General features: G+C 41.6%; 1 protein-coding gene and 1 non-coding gene across 4 annotated transcripts; one reads left to right on the top strand and one right to left on the bottom strand.

The window, feature by feature from the left end:
* Positions 1-100: 100 nt before the first annotated feature.
* On the bottom strand, positions 101-18,747 carry LOC122473712 (pyridoxal phosphate binding protein). 3 transcript variants are annotated; one of them, XM_043564349.1, is made up of 9 exons: positions 18,593-18,709; positions 18,154-18,387; positions 16,300-16,407; positions 16,186-16,221; positions 15,476-15,551; positions 5,720-5,854; positions 3,653-3,795; positions 3,156-3,254; positions 101-1,549 (listed from the first exon to the last, which is right to left on the bottom strand). In XM_043564349.1, the coding sequence occupies exons 3-9, from the start codon at positions 16,348-16,350 to the stop codon at positions 1,418-1,420; spliced, it is 672 nt and encodes a 223-aa protein (XP_043420284.1). In that variant the 5' UTR covers positions 16,351-16,407; positions 18,154-18,387; positions 18,593-18,709; the 3' UTR covers positions 101-1,417. The 3 variants fall into 3 exon arrangements, with proteins under 3 accessions (XP_043420284.1, XP_043420274.1, XP_043420265.1); XM_043564339.1 differs by lacking the exon at positions 18,154-18,387 and having other exon boundaries at positions 18,593-18,746; XM_043564330.1 differs by lacking the exon at positions 18,154-18,387 and having other exon boundaries at positions 16,186-16,407; positions 18,593-18,747.
* On the top strand, positions 15,794-15,866 carry TRNAT-UGU. Its single transcript has one exon. It is a non-coding gene; the product is annotated as a tRNA-Thr (tRNA).
* Positions 18,748-24,038: the final 5,291 nt, after the last annotated feature.

Here is a 24,038-nt window from a genome sequence, read left to right on the forward strand (position 1 = left end):
TCCTCTGAAGTCAGGCTGGCACAATGTCAAGTGATGGGCACAGCTGCTACCTGTTGGTTCCAATGCCCCACTCCTGTTAATACTCACTCGTTACACAGGGTCATAAAAAATAAATCTTTTAATTGCTTTGTAATTGGCACAGATGGTATAATTCAAACTCACATTTTTATTTACTAGACTCTGAGACATGTTATAGCTCTGACTGAAACAGTGCAGGAATCATAATGGTTTAAGTTTTACAAAATTACATTCAGCAGCAGCAGCAGCATCATGTTCTGAAAGTTATTTCATAAAACGAAGACTGGGGCTTGAATAAATAAGGAAAAAAACATCTAGAAAATAAACCACCCAGACGGAAGTCATCTGTTATGGATATCTGAGAATTGTGCTTTCTGGTGTTTGAAGACCTTGCTGCTACTTTATTAACAATCAAGAAGTTGCCAAATTCTGGCTTATATATATAGCAGGGCAGTGGGGACGAGGAAGGGCTTTAGAGGTGCCTGGAAAATGCTCTGCAGGAACAGGAACCTCAAAGCCAGGCCTTGTTGGAACTGTGGGCCTGAACTGGCCTTAAAGGAGTTTCTGGGGAGCTACACTCACTGTGGGGCTGGTCTTTGAGGCTGCCTAGAGATTGAGAAGGAGTCACTGGCCTTTGAGATAAGAAATCACCATTAAGAGGATTAGAGTGGAGAACAAATCATAGCATTTAATTCTCATTGAGGAGAGCCCTGTCTCTTCAGGAGGATATTCGAAAGGCCCAAGTCCCTTTATTTTACCCCTGTAGTTTTCAGGGTCCACAGGGACCACCGAGGTAACCAATGACATAACCTCTGATCAATGTGATTTGGGTTTGCAGCACTACCTTGAGCCAGCTCCTGAAGTTACCTGCACTGTCATTCCAGAGTAGGGACAAATATTTACTGAGTGGAGTCAAACCTGGGGGCAGAAATCACTTTGCCCCAGAGCAGCAAAGGTGATTACTCAGTAGGGGGTCTGCATGAAGGGACTTTCCATTAACGTGGATGACAAATGGGAATCCCTCTCACTTTGGTGATTATAGGCATGAGTGACCACATTTTAACCTGGGGAAGGCATTTGTGGGTTGGTTGGTGCTCCTGGGCAGGATTCAATACTGAACTCGATTCCTGGCTATTGATTTGATACCTGTTTTGCAGAAATGTCTGGATTTCTCAAACCCAATCCAAAGCCACTACCTGAAGTGAGCTTCTTATGTCAGATCCCAAGTACACACGGTTCCCATCAACACCCACAATCATTAGTGCGCTCTCTCTAGGTCACAAGGAGAGCATGGCTGTGCTGTGACACGGGGAATACCAAAATGGAGACCAGGTAAGTGCATAGTTAGTGTTCCTGGACAGGCCCACGGGCCACGAGCAATGGCTGGCTGTGCCTGGGCTCAGTTTGCCTGGGCCACCTCCACTGGGGCCTTCAGGTCAGCCGGGGACTTGTCCAGGGCAGGTTTCTTGGAGTAATCTCGCTCTCCAAAAATGGTGCTTCCTATTCGGACATTCGTAGATCCTACTTCAATCTGTGGGAAAGAAGAGAGAGTATCAAGGGCTGAGTTTAAAATCATGCAGCAAATGCTGAAGTCCCGCCTCTCGTTCTGGCTTTGGAGGGGCTTCTATGAAGAACAAGGATGAGGCAGCTGAAGAGGGGTGCAGGGCAGGGGTTCCCTTTGGGACAACAGCACCTCCAGGGGTGTGTTTAAGAAGTCAGGATTTCCTTGGCTGTCACAGTGACTAGGGGACATGACTGCCATTGAGTTTGGGCTGTTAAGACGTGTCACCCTGTGTGACTGAGACACAGTGGCACAACGAAGGGTTGTCTGACAGCCCACACCCCTTTCTAACGTTCCATTGTCAGAAGAAAAAACCTCCCAGTAATTGTTTGAGCACGGGACCGAATTCCAGTTCACTTATAAACACAAAGCATTTTTGCACCATTTTGATATATATGATTTTCCGAGACTGCAACTACTGGATACACACAGTGAGGTTGACACTTTGGTTTTTAGAACTTGATCAAGTTATTTACTGTTCCAGAGCCACACATCTCTCTCAGCATATAGTTACAGCTGTTGTGAATCTACCCGTAAGATGAACTCCAGACTATTTCATTAGGACTCACTGTCACACATCCATGCCCAAACATTTATATGGTGCGATGCTTTTTAAAAAAATTACAGTTTAGGGGCCTTTGGATGGCTCAGTCGGTACAGCATGTGACTCTTGATCTCAGGGTCATGAGCTCCAGCCCCACAGTGAGTGTAGAGATTACTTAAAAACAAAGAAAGAAAGAAAAATAAGAAATTAAACTATAATTTTAAAAAGTCTATTAAAAAAAAATTTTTTTTTAATGTTTATTTATTTTTGAGACAGAGAGAGACTGAGCATGAATGGGGGGAGGGTCAGAGAGAGGGAAACACAGAATCCGAAGCAGGCTCCGGGCTCGGAGCTGTCAGCGCAGAGCCCGACGCGGGGCTCGAACTCGTGAACCACAAGATCATGACCTGAAGTCGGACACTTAACCGACTGAGCCACCCAGGTGCCCCTAAAAAGTCTATTTTTGAGAGCGCGCACGTGCGAAACAGTGAGCCAGGGAGGGACAGAGAGAGAGGGAGACAGGATCCAAAGCAGGCTCTGTGCTGTCAGCGCACAGCCCAGACTCACGAACCATGAGATGGCAACCTGAGCCAAAGTCGGATGCTTAACCGACTGAGCCATCCAGGTGCCCCAAAAATAAAGAAAGAAAAATAAGAAATTGAGCTATAATTTTTAAAAGAGTTTATTTGTTTTTAAGTAATCTCTACACCCACCATGGGGCTTGAACTCACAACCCAGAGATCAAGAGTCGCATGCTCTAGCAACTGGGCCAGCCAGGTGTCCCTTCTGATTTTTCTTTAGAATCCCCTTAGGGAATTAGATGGAGTTTAGGAGAGTTATGTGTCAGGCTGTAATTTCTATACATCTCATTTCAGAAAATAAGGGGGTGGGGGATGTTGGGACAGTTGAGGGCCACTGCTGTTGGCTGCTCTATTGCCATGATGAGGCGTTTCGAAGGTTTCTCTGGCAAACTGCTTTCCTGCGGCCTTTCGGGCCCTCCCCTTGGGCGGACAGGGCAAGGAGGACACTTACCGCATGCTGGAAGTCCATGGACATGCCCATACTCAGCTCAACCTGCTCAGTGGGGACGTTGAGCTTTTTACACAGCTCCTCTCGGAGGGACAGTAACGCCTAACAGAAGGACAAGTGTCACATTATTTCCTCCTGCCTTCTCCAAGGGTGTCTGAGAGTGGCTGAATCTGAACATCTCTGACAAAGACTATTGGTTCTTCGTGGTTTCAAGGCCTGTCCAAATTTCCAGAAGTTACCTAAAGTTTTTTAGCAAATGCTCCTACTCTCAAAACAATGATCAGTCACTGGAAAGGAGGAAAAGAGCTCATTTTCTCTAGAGACTGTGTTTTAGCCAGGTTCAAGGGGAGTTGAGGAGAGTTCAGAAGAGGGTCATAATACCCGACAGGCAATATCTAGGAGGGCTTTTAACTTTATTACAACAGCCAGCCCTGCAACAGCATTTCGTTCAGATGCTTCTCTAGTGCATGAGCAATCCCGCCATCCTTGGACCCCAGTACCTGGAAATCTGGGTTTGGTCCTTGACTAAGATCATGTCCAAAGCTTCCTATGGTCATCAGCCCCACGAACTCCAGGCTGGGGCACTTGGCATTTATGTGTTCCACCATGGCTACAGTCTCTGAAGGCAAAAGGCCATGTTTACCTTCACAAAAAGAAACAGAAGACACTTGTACCAAAATGTTTTAAGTAGCCAGAGGAAGGCTCAGTTTCCATCCCTTCCTTGTAACAGACGAGGTGACTCTCGGACAAGAGGACTTCTTGAAAAACACATATCCTCAAGTCCTAAGGAGTAACCTAATTTTTGAGGTCTTTGTCTATGTTGCTTCCCTTCTGAATAATAACCATCTGAATCTCAGTGATATGAGCCGAGAACAGCTAGAGTACAGGGAAAAGAAAAAACACTGCTTTTCTTGGGACACCAACAAGACTCACATTGCCAAACACCAGATTTATCTGAGGATTCTTTTCCTAGTTCTGGTATTTCTACAGTTTCATTAATTTATTAGAATTGTAAACATTTTAAATTATTATTTCTTTAAATGTTTATTTATTTATTTATTTAGTTAGACAGCGAGTGCAAGTGGGGGAGGGACAGAGAGAGAGAGAGAGACAGAGAGAGAGAGAGAGAGAGAGAGAGAGAGACAGAGAATCCCAAGCAGGCTCCATGCTGTCAGCACAGAGCCTGATGAAGATTATGACTTGAGGCAAAATCAAGAGTCAGACTCTCAATCGACTAAGCCACCCAGGTGCCCCAAGACGTAAACATTTAAAAATAAAGTATCTATCACACGGGTTTCACTATATATTTTCAAAATTTAATTGAACTTGCCAATTAACAACGAGAGGAGGAATCTGCAGCAAATGATTATTTGTTATGCAGTTATAAGGAATATTGATATCCTCTTTCCCTCATTTATCAAATGGAGATGCTAAGAACACTCACTTTAATCTTTAACTATAGCAAATTATAGCTAATTACCAAGAAATGATGTCACAGACTTGACCTGAAGTCAGTTTCAGATTTACCTATATTGGTAATGTAAGATATAATCTAGGTATGTGTAGAAATAATGACAATTATTAAAATTTACAGAACACTTCTCTGCCAGGTACACCTGCCAAGTCCTAAGAGCCTTTCACTTAATACAGTAACTATGAAGTAAGTACTCTTACTATCCCCCTTCCACAGATGAGGAAACTGAGGCACAGGAAAGCTAAGTACCTTTTCCAAGGTCATACAACTAGAAACTGTGCAACTGGGATTTCAGTCCGGGAAGCCTGACCTGAGGGCCCATCTAGAAAATAGTCTTGGCACTGTGCTCCTTCATATTACGGTTTGATGAACACTGGTCTGATGGTCATAAGCAAACGACTAATCTGTAAACACTCAATCAAGTGGCTAACAAGTGAGATGGGTGGGGTTCTATGCCAACAGCTTTGCCCGCATTAAGACTTATAATCCTTACAACACCCTCTGAAGTAGGCATCATTATGACAGCACTGTCCACCAGGGAAACTGAGGTACAGAGAGACTAGGTAACTAACCCACAGTTATGACGGACAGTGCTGGAGGTCAAACCCAAGATCTGATTTCAAAGCTCCTGTTCTGTTCACTAGGTTACAATGTTAACGCAAGCCCCTTGAAGGTATTCATTAACGGGTGCTCACGGGATTTTCTTCTGTTCTCTCCCAAGATTATGCTAAGTAAGTTTTTTTTAACACTGGAGAAGTGTTATACAGGTAACTATGCCGTCTCTTTTAGGAGTGATGGTGACTTTTGGGAATTTTCTGGAAATCAAAGTCACAATCCCCTTCCTGACTCGTCCAATTTTGGGCCACCAAAAAATTAAGAAATAACAACCCATGATGTTATGAAAGAATTATATGTGGATGGGTTTAGATGTCACTGTGCCTTCTAGATCCTACTTACAGGCATGAAACGTCTTACTTAGAGGCCCATGACTTCCTTCTATAACCTTAGCTATCAGATACTTAGGCCTGCCATTCTTGCTGACCTTCAACCATCCTAAGGGAAGAAAAATCTATAGTTAGGTCTGGTCACTTACTCTCCTCTCCACTGGTGTTAACCTGGACCATAACCTTTAACCTTTCAGGAGAACCTTTTTTCTGCCACGAACTGTTCACTTTGTCTGCCAACTTCACAGAATCCACGGTTTCCAGCATGAAGAGATTGGGCACAGCTGTAATGAGAAAGAGGCAAGGTAATTCTCCACTCGTCCCAGTGTGGCAAGCAACGCGCAACCAATATTTGACTTGGCAGATGGGAAGACAGTTTTCCAGAAAAAGAACAAGACAGTTAAGTCTCAGTTCTGCTAAGACTCACGTGACAGTTTTACTAGATGTGAGTTCGGATGTCGCCCCATTGCTATCTAATCAGAGAAGACGAACAGGGGGAACGCTGACGCACCACAATCCGGCAGCGTGCAACTCTAAGAGCTTCCTGAGGGTCGGGAATTGCAGAGATTCCTAATAGCAGGCTTGATCCGACTAAATCGCAGCATACACAGCAAGAAACAGGTCAAGATGACAATAAAGAGAGGATAACCAATGGAGGCCAAAGTGCTTCCCTGGCATGCTAACACCATGTTCTTAAACTGTGCGCTGGGGGTGCTCTCATTCAACAAGGACATCAGAATGACCTCAATACGGAGAGCTAAGGGAGATGCTAACGTCATCAAAGCCATCTTCTTTTCCAGAGATGCATGTGAAATGAAGTATTAGTCTTGCCCAGATAAAGAACGACAAAGACAGAAGCAGCATCAGCAGCTTGCATTTATAAACACTGAAATCCCCCAGGCAATTTGCTAACTGTTGTATATGCATGATTTCTTTTTAATCTTTTTCTTAATTATTTTTTTTATTTTTTAAAAAGATTTTATTTTATTCTATTATTTAACTTTTTAAAATGTTTATTTATTTTGAGAGAGAGAGAGAGATAATGAGCAGGGGAGGGGCAGAGAGAGAGGGAGAGAGAACCCCAAGCAGGCTCTATGCTGCCAACGCAGACCCCGATGGAGGGTTCAAACTCACGAACCATGAGATCGTGACCTGAGCTGAAATCAAGTTAGCCACTTAACCGACTAAGTCATCCTGGCCTCCTAAAAGATTTTATTTTTAAGTAATCTCCACACCCAACGTGGGGCTCAAACTCACAACCCTGAGATCAAGAGTCACATGCTCCTGTGACTGAGCCAGCCAGGCGCCCATTTCTTTTTAATCTTTATCATGGTTCATGAAACACTATTATTACCTCCATCTTACAGATGGGGAAACTGAGGCTCAGAAAGGATAAAGTTTATTCCAGTTTACAAAATTAACAAATATTAGAGCTGTGACTTGAAATGATGGCAAACTGACTCCATGTTCTTCATAGTGAATTTGAGTTCAGGCTACTTCACTTAAAAACTTACATATATTTTAAAAAAGAGACTGAAAGTACGCATGCTTGATGTTGGAAAAAAAAAAAAAAAGAAGAAGCAATATAGAAGTAAAAGCAATATATGCAGTAAAAACTCCAAGCCTCTCACCCTAGAAACTATCACTATTACCGCTAGGATAAGGATTCTTCCAGATCTATTTTAGTGTATTTCCATCCAAACGAACACACACACACACACACACTCCCCAGACATAGAATTTCCTGTTATTTTTTGAAATAACATACAAATTGGCTCCTACTAAATGTTTTATGGGTTGCTTGCTTCCAGTTAGCAATACATGTTGGAGATTTTTTACATCAGTACCATAAACCCACCTGTACTTTTAACAACTGCATCCTTCCACAGAACAGATGATCACAATTTATTTAACATTGTTCTTGTTAATAGACATTGTTTCTTTTTTACTATAAACCCAAAGTTTACACACAGGCCTTTGCACACTTATACATGTTGCTATAGGCTGCATGAGTCCAAGAATTGAAATTACTAGTTAAAAGAGGAAGCACAATTTAAATTGTATTGGATATGAGAAATTCAAAAAAGCCCTACCATTTTAGAGTCCTCCTGGCAAAATGTGGAGTGCTCACTTACTCATGCTCTCAAAACATTGCATGTTAGCAGCTTTTTAATTTTTTTGCAAACCTGACTGGTGAAAGGTAGAATTTTTTATTGTGTTTTGCATTTCTCTTATTGAGGTTAAGCATTTTTCACTTGATTCCTGGATCTGTATTTTTTATCCTTGTAAATGACCCGTTCGTTTTCCCCTATGTTTTTCTCATTGATTAAAAATATATACACATGGTTCTTTATGCATTATGGACATTAACCTCTTTCCCTTTTAAAAACTATTATTTTACTACCAATCTGTGCTTTCTTTTTGCTTTAATTTTTGTGTAAGCAAATGTGCTAGTTGTTTCTTTTATGGTTTCCAGACTTTATGCTTTATTTAGAAAGGCCTTTCACCAGCTTGAAAAAATAAAAATATTTTCCTATGTTTTCTTCTAATACTTGTTTATTTTTAAAGTTTATTTATTTATTTTGAGAGAGAGAGAGGGAGAGAGAGAGAGAGAGAGAGAGAGAGAGAGGAGGTGCGTGTGAGTGTGCGAGCCCTGGAGGGGCAGAGAGAGGGGGAGAGATAATCCCAGGCACGCTCTACACTGTCGGGGCAGAGCCCAATGAGGGGCTTGATTTCATGAACCATGAGATCACGACCTGAGCCTAAATCAAGAGTTGGACACTTAACCGCCTGAGCCACCCAGGTGCCCCTCTTCTAACACTTTCAGGGTTTTGATTTTTCACATTAGGATTCTTTACTCTAGCTGGAATTTACACTGTGAGGAAGGGAAGCTAATTTAATTATTTCTCAAATTAAAAAGCTGATTGTCTTGCTGCGTTTATGAAGTGTAAATAGTCTCTCTACTTCCCTCATACCTAGTGTGAAATAGCTTTTAAGAATAATGTAGTAGACTTCTGCTTCCTGACAAGATGAAGTAAGTACAGGGACCAGAGTGACCATTCCACCTGAACAACAAAATGGAAAAAATGTGTGAAACATATATAAAACAATGGTTTACAAGACCTGTGTATCATAGAGTGAAACACAGTGATCTCTGAGACATGAGAAACACATGAAGTAACTGCCCCACCTCTCTTTCCTGGAGAGTTTCTAGAATGTGTTGCAGAAAAGGGGAAGAGAGGAAGAGCGTGGGCCTTAGAATGAGGACATGAGCTAAGAATATGGAAAGACTATGCAGCTAGAGTTCACAGGACAGAATTCGGGAGAGGAGAGAGCTGCATACAGAGGCATCACCGGTGATTTGAAAAGGGCTCCCCTCCAGAACTCAGCTGGGTACAGACTGGCACGTGCATCACCCAGGGCTGGGGAGGAACTATTTGAAAAGATTAGAAGAAACAGTGCCTGATGTTCACAGAGGGCATGGAATAGTGCCTGTTTCCATCAGACAGGCTGGAACATTCAGGATTCATGGGGCACTGGCTAGAGTATACAGAGGGCCTTGCCTCAGAAATGGGGAATAATTAACCCTGAGCTCTCTCCAGTCACACCAACTAATCTTAAAAGCAAGACCTAAAAAGATCAAACTGTTCCCGAGTAACTTAACTGTGTTCCAAAAAAGCTCAAAAATATTTACAGGAATACAAAACTGACCAGCCCCCAACAAGAAAATTCACGTTTAGCTATCCCCCCCACAAAAAAGCAGGCACTGAAAGACTCAAAGAAGCAGAAAATATGATATATTAAATCAATCTATTGAAACTGTTCCAGACTGTCAAAGATGATAGAATCAGTAGACAGCACATTAAGTTACCATAACTGTGTGCCATCTATTAAAAAATAGAGAGGGACAAGGAAGATATTTAAAAAAGACCCAAATTGAACTTCTAGCATGAAAACCACATGTAGGAGATGAAAAATCCACTGATGGAATTAATGGCAAATTAGACAATGCTAAAGAAGATCAGTTACTTTGAAGATATTATCCAAAATGAAACAGGAAAAAAAATCATAAAAATTAAAAGGGCATTAGTGAGCTGCCGAAACACCTCAAGCAGACGAACAGGTAACTGGAGTCCCCAAAGGAGAAGAGAAGTTGTGGTAGGGAGGGAGTGGGGAGGCAGAACATATATATGAAGAAACAGTGATTGAAAATATTCTAAACTTGACGAGAACTATAAACTCCAGATCCAAGAAGCTCCATGAACCCCAAGCACAAGAAATGTGGAAAATATTACACCAGGGAACATCATCATCAAATTGCTCAAAACCAGTGATCATGAGAAAATCTTGTAAGTAGCTAGAAGAAACAAAAACACGTTACATACAGAGGAACCAAGATAAAGATGACATCCTATTTCTCACTGGAAACAATGTAAGTGAAGAGAGTGGAGTGACATCTTTAAAGTCCTGAAAGAAAAAACCGTCAAGCTGGAATTCTATAGTTAGCAAACATTTCTCTGAAAAATAAAGGTGAAGGTGCAAACAGTTCAACGGACAAGAATGAAGCTGCACCTCCCTCTTCCTTAGGCTATACATAAAAATGAATTCAAAAAATCCCAAAAGTGAGAGCTAACACTATAAAACTCTTAGAAGAAAACAGGAGTAAATCTTGGTGACCTTGGGGGCACCTGGTTGGCTCAGCTGGTAAAGCATGTGATTCCTGATCTCCGGGTAGTGACTTCAAGCCCCACATGGGGCATAGAGATTATAAAAAAAAAAAAAATCTTTGTGACCTTGGATTTCCTAGCTATAACACCAAAAGCACATGCCACACACACAAAAAAGAGACAAAGTACACTAAATGCACTTTAAAATGTCTATTTTACATTAAAGTGTACATGAAAATGAAAAATTTCTGTGCTAGAAATGATACCATAAAGAAAGTCAAAAGACAATCCGTGGAATGGGAGAAAAAAATCTGCCAATGATATACATCATAAAGGCCTGCTACCTAGGATATATAAAGAACTTTTACAACTCAATAATAAAAAAAACCCAATTAAAAAATACACAAAGGATTTGAATAAACATTTCTCCAAAGAAGATGCACAAATGGCCAATAAACACATGTTCAACTTCATTCGTCATTAGGGGAATGCAAATCAAAACCACAATGAGAAACCATTTCACAAATTTTTTTTTATTATTCCAGTTGATCTCCTTTGCTGACTTATTAGCTATCATTCTCTGTGTTACTGGTTGCTTTATTTTATTTTTTAAATAAGTTCTACATCCAATCTACACCCTGAGATCAAGTCATGTGCTCTACTGACTGAGCCAGACAGGTGCCCCTATTGGTTGCTTTAAAGTTGAACTTATGCATAGTCTACCTTAAAGTGGTGTTATACTACTTCATATATAGTTTAAGAACCTTATAATTGTATACTTCTATTTCTTAACTTTCCATTCTGTATGCTATTGTTGCAATGCATTTTGACTTTTTCATATGTTATAAATCCCACAATACATAATTATTTTTGTTTATATAACATATACTAATAAAACAATAGAGAAAAATTAATGAAACTAAAAGTAGTTCTTTGAGAAGACTGATAAAACTGATAAACCTCTAGCCAGATGGATTAGGGGAAAAAAAAAGACACATTACCAACATGAGGAATCAGCTGACATCACTACAGAGCCTACAGATATTAAAAGGATAATAAAGGAATATTACAAACAACCTAATGCTCACAAATTCATTACTTTATTTTTTTTATTGCTTATTTATTTTTGAGAGAAAGAGAGAGAGTGCGAGAGTGTGAGGGAGGGGCAGAGAGAGAGGGAGACACAGAATCCGAAGCAGGCTCTAGGAACTAAGCTGTCAGCACAGAGCCCAGCATGGGGCTCGAACTCACAAACTGCGAGACCATAACCTGAGCTGAAATCGGATGCTTAACCAACTAACTGAGCCATCCAGGTGCCCCATAAATTCATTACTCTAGATGAAATGGACAAACTCCTTGAACCTTGAAAGCTCACCCAAGAAAAATCAGATTACATGAATAGTCTTAAATCTATTAATAAAATTGAAACTACAGTTAAAAACCTTCCTACAAAGAAACTCCAGAATTCACTGGTGAATTCTACTAAGCAGTTAGGAAAGAGACAATACCAATTCCACACAAACTCTACCAAAAGACTGAAGGGTTGGGAATACTTCCCAGCTCATTCTATGAGGACAGCATTATCCTGTTATCAAATCTACAAAAAGATATTATAAGAAAGGAAAACTACAGACCAATGTCCTTTGTGACTATAGATGCATACACTTTTTTTAAGTTTAGTTATTCGTTTTTGAGAGAGAGCAAGAGAGGGGCAAAGAGAGGGAGAGAGGGAGAGAGGAGAATCCCAAACAGACTCCACACTGTCAGCACAGAACCCAATTCTGGGCTTGAACCCATGAACCATGAGTTCATGACCTGAGCCAAAACCAAGAGTTGGGTGCTTAACTGACTGAGCCACCCAGGTGCTCTTAGATGCAAACATTCTAAACAAACTTAACAAATCAAATGCAACATTATAGTAAAAGGATAATACTGCATGACCAAGTGAGCTCACCCCTAGGAATATAGGAGTGGTTTAACAATAGAAAATCAATAAATGTAATTCAACATGTTAATAAACTGAAAGAGAAAAACTTTTGTAGGATCATTTCAATGGATGCAGTAAAAGCATTTGACAAAATCTAACATCTGCTCTTGATAAAGCCTCTCAGCAAATTAGGATTAGAAGCGAAATTTCTCCTTCTGATAAAGCACGTCATGAAAAACATGCATGTACACTCTTAGCCCTTCTACTCAATATCGTATTGAAGGTATTAGCTAGTATAATATGGCAAGAAAAAGAAATAAAAGTCATCCAGATTGGAAAGGAAGAAGTAAATTGTCTTTGTTCATAGATAACATAATTGTCTATGTAGAAAATTATATGCAATCTGCAAAAAAAGCTACTAGAACAAGTGAGTTTAACAAAGTTGCAGTATACAAGATGAATATACAAAAATCAACTGTATTATATATTAGCAACACACAATCAGAAATTAAACAGAATCAATAACAGTATAATAGATAGCATCAAAATATAAGAAAAACAAAGATATAAATCAGAAAAAAGATGAAGAAAACCTGCACAATGAAAACTACAAAATATTACTGAGAGAAAATAAAGAAGACCTAAAGAACTACTGAGCTATACCTTGTTAATGTGTTGGGAGGTTCAATATTTTTAGTATGTCATTGTTCCCCATATTGATCTATAGATTCAATACAATCCTAATTCAAATACCTGGCAGGGCTTTTGATATAAAACATATATATATATATATATATATATATATATATATATACACACACATATATATAAAACATATATATATATAACATATATATATAACATATATATATATATATATATATATATATATAAAACAAATATATATATGTTTGGTAGAAATGGACAAATTGGTTTATATGGAAATGGGGAGGATCTAGAATAGCTAAAATGACTATGAAAAAGAACAAAGCTGGGGGCTAACAGTACTCCATTTTAAGAATTATAAAGCTCCATGAATCAAAATATCATGCTTTCAGTGTAAAAGTAGATAAGTAGATCAGTGGAACAGAGTAGATAGTCTAGCAATAAACTCACAGATAATCGATTTTTGATAAAGGTACAAAGGAATGCAATGGAAAAAGGACGGACTTTCCAACAAGTAGTGTTGGAACAATTAGATATTTATATGCAAAAAAAACCCCCCAGAAAACCAAAAGAACTTGGAATCATACCTTGCACCACATACAAAATTAACTCAAAGTGAATAATGAAGCTTAATATAAAACTGAACACTATAGAACTGCTAAGAGAAAATCTGTGACTTGAACCATAGAGAAATACTTTTTAGACACAACACCAAAAGCACAGTATTGACAAACTGGGCTTCGTTAAATTAGAAACTTGGGCCCTTCAAAAAACACTGTTAAGAGAATGAAAAGACAAGCAACAGAGTGGAAGAAAACACTTGCAAAGCATGTATCTGATAAAGGACTAGTCAGAATATATAAAGAATTCTCTTGTCTTAAAAGTGAAAAAATCCAATTAGAAAATGGCAAAAGACTTCAACAGACACTTCACCAAAGAAGATAAACAGATGCAACCATGTGAAAAGATGTTCAACATCATAAGCCATTAAGGTAATGCAAGGACACTACCACATACCTACTAGAACGGCTAAAATTAAAAGACTGACTGTGTTAAGTGTGGGCAAAGATGTGGAAGAACTTGAGCACTGCTTGTGGGAATGTACGACGGCACAACCACTTTGGAAGATGGCTTGGCAGTTTCTTAAACATACACGATGGGTACAGGGTTTCAGTTTTGAGAGAGGAAAACAGTTCTAGAGGATAGAAAGTAGTGATGGCTGCAAACAATATGAATGTACTTAATGCCTTTAAACTGAATACTTAGAAATAGTTAAAGGTGATAAATTTTGTTATGTGTACTTTCTCAGAATTAAAAAAAAAATTAAACATATACTTATTGTGAGATTCAGCCATTCTACTCCTAGGTATTTATTTTAAGAGATAAGAAGAAGTCCATATGGGGTGCCTGGGTGGCTCAGTTGGCTAAGCGTCTGACTTCAGTTCAGGTCATGACTTTACGGTTCATGGGTTCAAGCCCTGCGTTGGGGTCTGTGCTGACAGCTTTCAGCTTGGAGCCTGCTTGAGATTCTGCGTCTCCCTCTCTGCCTTTCCCCTGCTCGTGCTCTGTGTCTTTCTTCTTCTTCTCTCTCTCAAAAATAAATATTAAAAAAAAAAAGTCCATACAAAGATGTTCATAGCAGCTTTTTTTCTGCCACTGCCATAACAATTTTATTTGTCATGGCCCCACATTAGAAGCAACCCAAATGTCCATCAGTGGGTGAATGGATAAAGCAATAAAAAGGAGTGAACTACTGATACACAAATCAACATGATGAACCTCAAAATAATTATGCTGAGTGGAAGAAGTCAGACAAAAAAAAAGTACATACTTTATATTTCCATTTATATAAAACTCTTAGCAAGGTAAACTAATCTACAGTGACAGAAAGCAGGTAAGTAGTGTTGGAGGAGGGGAGTGGGGAGGAGCGGAAAGAAGGGGTTATTACAAAGGGCATGAGGAATCTTTTTGGGGTGATGAATGTGTTCACTATTTTGACTGTGGTGATGGTTTTACAAGTGCAAACATACATCAAAACAAATCAAATTGTGCACTTTAAATATATACAATTTACTACAGGTCAATTATACTTCAAAAAAGCTGCTTAAAAAAATACAGGTTATTTTAGAAACCTTTGAGAGAAGTAAGTATTCAGTTCCTCAGACAGATCTCCACATGTCATTGTCATATGGTTAAGTTCTTTTGTAGTTAATTCTTAATTGTACTTTACTGTATATTGTATTTTATATACAATATATACTGTATTTGATTTACTGTATATTATTATATTTCATTTACCATAGTCTTACATCCAGAGGGAAAAGGAGAAAAATGTCTCCCTTGCCCGCTGAATAATTTTATGGGCTATAATTCCTTATAACTTATTTGGAAGACTACCAAATGATACCTAACACAAAGTAGGGTAGGTTTCCAAGTACATACAACCCAGTCAATGGTGAATTCATTCTGTTCTTGGTATGAGGCTTTTTCCTTATACTAAGCACTTAACATTTTTTTCCCCAAAACTCCAAAACACAAACGGTGAATTAGGACTATTCTAAAAGCTGTTCTCTTTTTCACAGAAAGTAGTATAAGTAGTATAATGACAGAGAAATTTTGTCTTCATGTTTACAATTTTATCTTACCCATCAATTTGTTGACATTTTGTTTCTGTAGGTGGCCAATGAAGTGCCATTTGATCTCAGGACACAAAGACAGAATCTGAAGGAAAAAAGGTAACCATGTCTGACTCAGAATTTATGAAGGCCATGCCGGCTCAAATACCTTACACACTCCCTTCTGACTTCTCATGTCTATGCAATAAACTGCTATCACCCTCTTCAGCTGGGCTCCTAAGGATACTACTACCTAAGGCTTCTGCTCTGTTCCTCTTCCTTATTCCCATTAGCTAGCTCCCTCCATCTTTTAGATATCATCCATTAAGGGCGAACTGATTATGGGGCACCTGGCTGGCTCAGTTGGTAGAGCATGCGACTTGTGATCTCAGGGTCATGAGTTCAAACCCCATGGTGGGTGTGGAGACTTCTTTAAAAAAACAAAAAATGAAAAAAACCCCAAGAAAGATGAACTGAGTAAAGCTTTCCAATCTCAGAGGATCCAGGATTATAGCAAGCTCCTAAATTACCATATCCAAAAAGCTGCAAAGGAGATGACTATAGTCTTAGTTTTAATAAAGAAAGAAAATCTAGCTGAGATTTATTTGGAGCTCGAGGTGAATGGAGACATTTCTACTGCCAGTCAACCTTGCTATAAAACCCAGCCACCAACAAGGGTCTAACTTTCAACTGCGGAGCCAAGATTAGATGCAAACTCAAGAATTCAGATATTCACTTACTTTGGGATTTGATGCTTTTTCTAGCAGTTCTTGAACCTGAAGGGTAAAAACAGAACAAGTGAGAAGCCTGGCAATCACAACTCTTCCAAAGGGAGTTTGGAAAAGGGATCTTACGTAGTTCTCCCCGAAAGTGCGCTGGCCATGACTGTAGGCTTCAATCACCATATCTGCAGGTTTGGTTTTGCTGACTGCTACTAGTCGGGGCTGGATGGCTGGGAGATCCTGCCAAGAGAGAAAGAGCCCAATGGGTGAACGTTTCGGAATATTATTCCAGTGAGTTCTATAAGATAGACCCTGTAGGATCAGTTGGCATAGGTCTTAACTTGACATTTGGTAAGCTCCATTATTCTTATACTGGAGGGGGACCAGTATCAAATAATGTTGATCAAATGTCTTTCAAATGCATGGCATCCAAATCTAATATGGTAGCTACTTTAATACCTGGCAAAACACAGTTCTCTCTCAGGAGACCTGGGAAGGTAAGTAAAAGCAGTATTTCCTTACAATGCGGTCTTTGACCAACTGCATCAGCATCATCTAGGTACCACTCCAGACTTACTGACTCTGAATCTCTGGGGCTGGAGTCTAAGAATTTCCTTTTTTTTTAAATTTGAGAGAGAGCACAAGTGGGGGAGGAGGGTTAGAAGGACACAGAGAGAATCTTAAGCAGGTCCCATGCCCAGCATAGAGCCTGATGTGGGACTCGATCCTATGACCCTGGGATTATGACTGGAGCTGAAATCAAGAGTTGGACTCTCAACCGACTGAGTCACCCAGGCACCCCTGAGAATCTCCTTTTTAAACAAACTCTTCAGATGACGCTCTTGCATGCCAACGTTGGAGGTTTAAGAATCAGTTTGTTAAGGGAAGGCATTACTCTCTGACTAGAGGGGATACCACTTCTGGCTTCTGAAACCCCAAGGTTAAATTTTGGAAACTCATTCTGGTCCTGGTATATTCAATAATATTGCCCCCCCCCCAAAAAAAAGTGGCCTGTGTAGGGTAGCTATGTAATTTATTGTTCAATCTAATTAAGAACCAGCAGCAGAACTGAGGCAGGGACACCACAAACTCTGGACTGAGGGTTAGGCCCATATGACCCTCTTACGGCCATCACGTAAAGAGCAGGGCTTCCCTGAACTCTGCTGCAATCAAATCTATACAGAGGCAACAAGAGATCCACCTATCCTCACATAGCTCAGTTTTCACACAGCCGATGACCCTCTGCAATTTTTACAGAATCACTGTATTTTCAAAGGCTCTAAAGATTCAGATCCATTAGCAAAAAGTTCCAGCTTCCTTCTGAGGGATGATGCATCACCAGCCTTTTATGAGATCACGTCATAGCTCCTAGGATTACGTTGACGAATTGATGACTTCCAGAGAGAAAAGTGGAACAGGCGGCCCATCCACCTGTGGAGTTTTGCTGGGAGAACTTCCCAGAGTGATGTTTATTAGGGAGACCCCTAGCTTTCCTTGGAGAATCGGCGAGAATCATAGAACACTAATGCCAAGGGTGGGCTTAAAAGGCAGTCAGAGCTCATTCCGTTGCCTATCCAGGTGAGGAAACTCCGGGCCAGAGCAGTTGAGTGACTTAGTTCAAGGTAAGCCAAGGAAAGACCACACTGATATAGATCTTCTGTCTCCAGAAGAGCATTCTGAGTTCTGACACCATAAATGCTTGATGGGAGAAACTCTGACCTCTCTGTTCAGTTGTGTCTCACTCCACACCATTGGCTTAAACTTGCAGTGAGGGGGAGCAGACACTGACCCTTGATCTAATGAAATTCCCAGAGTATACAAAATATATTAGAAGGGGGGGGGGGGAATCTCCCTCTAGACTGCTTGGGATTGGATGTCAGCCCCCCTCGAGTCCAAACGTGCTATGCAGCTCTGGGGTCTCCAGAACCCGGCCCGTCCACCGTCTCTTTCACCTCCGGGTGGAGCTGACTGTTCCTGAGCACCTACTAGCAGTCAGACGCTGCCACACACGTGATCTGGGGATCTGGCCTCCTCTGGGTGCTCCTGTAGTAGACGTCTCCTTCTTGTAGCCTCTGGGCACGGGACTGGCGCTGCTCCTGTCCGCTAAGGCTGTTGGCCACGACACGAGGTGGGACGGGCAATGGTCGCGCTGCTGGGGGACTGGTCATCTTCCCGGGTAGTGGATACCTTCTGCTCCAACTAAGCCAACCTCCAGAAAACCTGACAGACACACGGCGAGGTGGCTGAGGACACCGTTCGCTAAGCGTTTTGGGGACTCTGCAACCCGAGCCAAAGTCAAGGCGGAAGGACGGCTCCCGCCCCTCCGGGAGACCCCTCTGCGTCACCGTGACGACCCATTCCCACGCAGGTGTTTCCCCCTCCTCAAAGCAGCCGCCCACCGTCCCCACGCTGTCCCCTTCCTCACCCGCGGCCGCCGCGCCACCGCTTGCTGCACTCGCTCGTTCACTGCCCGAAGTGCGAACGCGACTCCCAGCTCCGCCGACATGCTGCCAGCTCTCCACATCCCCCGGGACGAACGCAGAGCCCCAGACCCTGGAGCCCCCCCAGGCAGAGACCACCTTCCGGTCCCGCCCAGTTCACGTCTGGTGTGACCCAATCGCAGCTCACCACTGAGTCGTCTCACCCAATCGACACCGGGCAGCGCGGGGGCGGGACGGGGGCAGTGTGGCGGGAGGCCCCACCCCGCCGCGGCGGCCATCTTGGGGAGGTCGTCCCCGGCCTTACTGGGGACAGCCTGGCCCCGCTCTGGAGGTGGCGCTCCGGAGGCGGGGGATGGGTGTGGGGAGGCCGGCCTGACGTGGTTCCGGTGCCCCCTGGCAAGCCTTGCCAGTCCTCCTGCCTGAGCCACGGTCCGCGTCCCCGCGGGAGCTTCTTGACGCAAAAAACGCGGCCTGTTCCGGGGTCCTGGTTCCTTTCTAAAAGACCCACATTTTTGCCGGTCCCTGGCGTTGAGAGAGCTGTGAGCTAAGATTTCTGTGCGCGGGGACCAGGGTTCGAAGCTGCTAGAGCCGGAGACATGGCTGCTGGTGTCTCAGATGAGGCTCGTGAGGAACCCTTAAGAGACAGAAAACAGTTTCTGGAGGAAACGGCACGATGCAATTATATGGTTATTCTTGTCATCCTTGTCACCAGTGATGTCAAATAGCAATATGATGCGATCCACACATGTATTCAAAGAATTATCAATAGGCGCAGAAAAAGCAAGACATTTTAATGAATACATTAAACACCACGTTAAAACCCAGTACCTGGGGCGCCTGGGTGGCGCAGTCGGTTAAGCGTCCGACTTCAGCCAGGTCACGATCTCGCGGTCCGTGAGTTCGAGCCCCGCGTCAGGCTCTGGGCTGATGGCTCAGAGCCTGGAGCCAGTTTCCGATTCTGTGTCTCCCTCTCTCTCTGCCCCTCCCCCGTTCATGCTCTGTCTCTCTCTGTCCCAAAAATAAATAAACGTTGAAAAAAAAAAAAATTAAAAAAAAAAAAAAAAAAAAAAAAAAAAAAAAAAAAACCCAGTACCTCCAAGGTAAGGTTTCGGTATGTAACCAATAGGAAACCTTACTGAGATCTTTTTAAGCGTACGTAATTTACAAAACCCGGTGCAGAGTTTTGACTTACCGCATGCCCCAGTTCGGGCAATCCATTATTTCAAGAGATTGGTGACCACCTGCGGTAGCGCTGCCTTATCGGAGGGCACAGGTGGCCTTGGACCGCCTAGCATGAGCTCCGCACACATTCAGTCCAGTCTTGAGTGTCCTTATGTGTCCAGCTCTGGGCAGTGTGAAGGTCATAAACATGGCGAGGAGCCAAACAATGTAAAGGCTAACACAGTAAAATACGAAGTTTAATAGATGGTGAAATAGTAGGTGCTGTGGGTGGGTAGAGAGAATTCTGTTACGGAAAGTGCTTTTGGCTGTACTGTTTAAAGATTCTCAAACGTTTCAACTGGCTGGAGTGGGACGCTATTATGTTGGAGAAAGGGCCAAAGTGCGTCCCCCAGGTTGTCTTGGGGTGACTGGGCTTACTTCAAATCTTCGGGAAATAAAGGGCAATATTCTTTCTTCTATTACCATCTCCCCAGGCCCCAGGAACTGAGATAAAATTTCATATGTTGTGTTCCGGAAAATCACTTTGAGCAGAACCGAGGGTGCTTGCCATCAAGAACTACTTTGGGGGAAGTTTCTGTTTACAGGTAACTGGGGGTATCTGTAAATTAGGGTTGTCAAAATGGCTCTGGACTTGATAATTTCTACTCCTGACAAAATGATAAAAATTTTAAAAATGACTAGAATAATTATTCATGGTGTGTACATAATAGACCTTTGCTCTAGAGAGATGGAGTTGAAAGGTCTGGGGCTAGGCAGCGGTCACTGGTGAAACAAAAGGGATTACAGTGATGGAGATCATGTTGAAGAGATGTATAGAGGAAGCATTGGGTGAACCTGACATAAAGTGACACGCTATTTGGAAAACATTTAAAAAACCATAAACACCTCATCAGAGCTAAAGGATGTATAATCCAGGTGATAGGTTGTTACGATAACAAGTAGGAGTAACTTCGTAGGTCAGGTGTCGTCTTTGAATTCTAAGGTCAACCTCCCCCACCGCGGCCTCCACTGTTGAATGTGTGCATGGCTCCCAAAAAGGCATCAGGAGAGTGATTTGAACTTTCAAGTTAATAAGGATAGTGGTGCCAAGATTGGGTAGTGGTGGCACAGGATTGACACACCGAATTTTGGTTTCATTGTTGAACTGGCATCTTGGATAAGTTACTGAAGTCCTTAGTTTTTCTTTTATAAAATGGAGTCACAATCTCCTTCAGAGCTGCAGGGGGGGATCAATCAAGATAACGTGTTAACACCCTTAGTAGAGTGCTCTGCCAAAGCGAGTGCAAAAACGTTCAACACATGTGAGTTCCCCCACCCTTCTTATCTATTCAGTCAACATTTATTGAGGCATTTCTCTGTAAAGGTACCTTTGGGGAGACCAGGATGAGTAAGACAGGCTTTACTACGGATTCATTTCTAAGATGCTTTTCATCGCTAACCTTCTATAACCCTACGGAAATAAATGGAAGTAAAGGCAAAAAGATCAAGGTGACCCCGGTCATCATTTCACATTTTCCAATTTCTTTACTTCTTAGCTATGCTTTTGAATGAATTGTATTCCACTTTTTTCTCCTGGTTTTCCTTTTTAATTTCTTCTCTTCCTCTTTCTGGGACATCAACCATGTAATTTATTTAACCTTTCATTCTTCCCTACCACCTAATCCTTAAAAAATGGAAGTCCACAATCACATCATCACCAGCAACTGTCTTTACATTGCTCTGACAGTTTGCAAGGATAAAGGGGAGAAGAGAAAGATTAAAAAGCCAAATACCCAGAGGAACAGATTATATAATTTTATAAAAATCTAGTATACTTATTCATCCTAAAGGCCATCAAGTGTTTAAAACATTCACCTCTATAGTCTGAGGCCCTGAATTATGGGAAATGCATTCATGGATTTTAAAACTGTTTCCTTCTGCGCATACTGTGATTCTTTCGGGGATAAAAAGAGATAAAATAATAGAAAATTAATGTTGCCTGGTTACTTGGCTCTAAAGAGAAATGGAGAAGTGATGTCTGTGCCCCAGTTTAAATGAATTGAGGTAGAGAAACCATGACAACAATCCCTCAGCAAACATACTGTCACATTTGGCTTTTGAAATGTGAATATAGATTCTAGAACCACAGACCTAGGGAGGACCTTTAGAGATCATTTGATCTTTCCTACAGAATTAGAATGACATTTAAACCCTCCAAACAGCATAGAATCTCCCCAATTTTTGAAAAGCATCAGAGAAAATGTTATTCATGTTAATCCCTGGATTTATTTCCTATTTGCACACAACTACTTTTCTGGATTTCAAATTTTAGCCGGTCTTATCTCAAGTAGAATCTTTTAAAAAATACTTCATTCTGCAAACTAATTTCCTCTTCTCTGGTCTCTGGGGAGCTAGAGGATACCTAGCCAACCATTATGCAACTTCTATGAATGTGAAGTCGCTAAATTCCCCTTATGCCTTTTATGGGGTCAACCCATGGGCTTTATTTTCTTACTTTTTACATTTTGGTCTTAGCATTTTGCTTTGCTAGCCTCAACTTTATTTTTTATTAAAAAAATTTTTTAATGTCTTATTTTATTTATGAGAGATACAGAGCTTGTGCATGGGAAGGGCAGAGAGAGAGGGAGATCGGGAATCCGAAGCAGGCTCCAGGCTCTGAGCTGTCAGCTCAGCGCAGAGCCCAAAGCGGGGCTCAAATGCACGAACCAAGAGATCATGACATGAGCCAGAGTCAGATGCTCACTACTGACCGAGCCACCCAGGTGCCCCACCTCAACTGCTTTTAAATCAGAGAACTGGGAGTTCTCCACAGTTGCAAACCTGCTTACTTTTTACACATGCCATTTCTGTAGAAGCTGTATTCTTAATACTGTTTGCTGCATTCTAATATTGTTCCCCTTTCCCTCTCTGTGCCGGGCAGTCTGTAATCTTACCCACTTTATAGTTGTATGCTTCCTAGGCCTGTTTTTCCAAATGATTGAAAATGTTATTTCTGAGCACTTACCCACAGTAGGCACAGTGCTAACCCCTTCACGTGCGTTATTTCATTTCCTCCACTCACCCCATTTTATAGATGAGGAAACTGAGGCTCAGAGAGGTTAAAGAATTTAAGGCCATACACCTAAAAAATGGTAGAGCAGGGATCTAAATCATGGCAGTCTAATGCCAGTAACTACATTCTTAACTTACCTGTTCAATTGTAAGTTCATAGTATTTGCGTAGCAGCTCTCAAACCAATAGAAAAAGTTTGGGAGCATCATTAAAAAAAAAAAAAACAACTCAGAAAGCCTGGGCTAGGGTTGCCAAGTTTGGCAAATAAAAATATAGGATATCCAGTTAAGTGTGCATTTCATATAAATTAATATTTTTTTAGTGTGTCTCATGCAGTGTTTGCGACATCCTTACACTAAAAATTATTAGTTGTTCATGTGAAATTCAGACTGAACGGAGCACCCTGTATTTTGTTTGGCAGCCTTAGGCTGGGCGGCTTTCCGGAGTAGAGACTGTGACTTTCTCACTAAATTGATATCAAAATGAGTTTTGGCTCAACTCAAGGTATCTCTGCCCTTTGGGGAAGTGCAGCCGCTATGGATTCTTTAAAATCAGCAACCTCTACAGCACCTACCCAGAATCATGCCAAGTTTACAGGTTAGTTGTTTACTGTTTCTACATTGATGATGGGGGTATTCGTCTGAATATATTTATGTATATATATATTTTTTAAAGTTTACTTTTGAGAGAGAGAAAGCACGTACAAATGAGGGGGTGGGGGGAAGGGAGGGGAGAGAGAGAGAGAGAGAGAGAGAGAGAGAGAGAGAGAGAGAGAGAGAGAGAATATGAATCCTAAGCAGGCTCCATGCTCAGCAGAGCCAGAAGGGCCTTGATCCCATCATGAATCTGGGGTCATGACCTGAGCCAAAATCAAGACTCAGATTCTCAACCTATTGAGCCACCCAGGTGCCCCACTAGTTTTATTTCTTTATATCACCTATCCTAACATGAGCTATTGCTGAATTTCACTTTAACAAAGAAGTAAATACAGGGGCACCTGGGTGGCTCAGTCAGTTAAGCGTCTGACTTCAGCTCAGGTCATAATCTCACTGTGGGTTTGAGCCCCACGTTGGGCTCTGTGCTGACAGCTCAGAGCCTGGAGCCTGCCTCAGATTCTGTGTCTCCCTCTCTTCTTCCCCTCCTCTGCTTGTGCTCTGTCGCTCTCAAAAATGAATAAATGTTAAAAAAAATAAAAAG

The sequence above is a fragment of the Prionailurus bengalensis genome, chromosome B1 (assembly GCF_016509475.1).
Source record: "Prionailurus bengalensis isolate Pbe53 chromosome B1, Fcat_Pben_1.1_paternal_pri, whole genome shotgun sequence".
Lineage (NCBI taxonomy): Eukaryota > Metazoa > Chordata > Mammalia > Carnivora > Felidae > Prionailurus > Prionailurus bengalensis.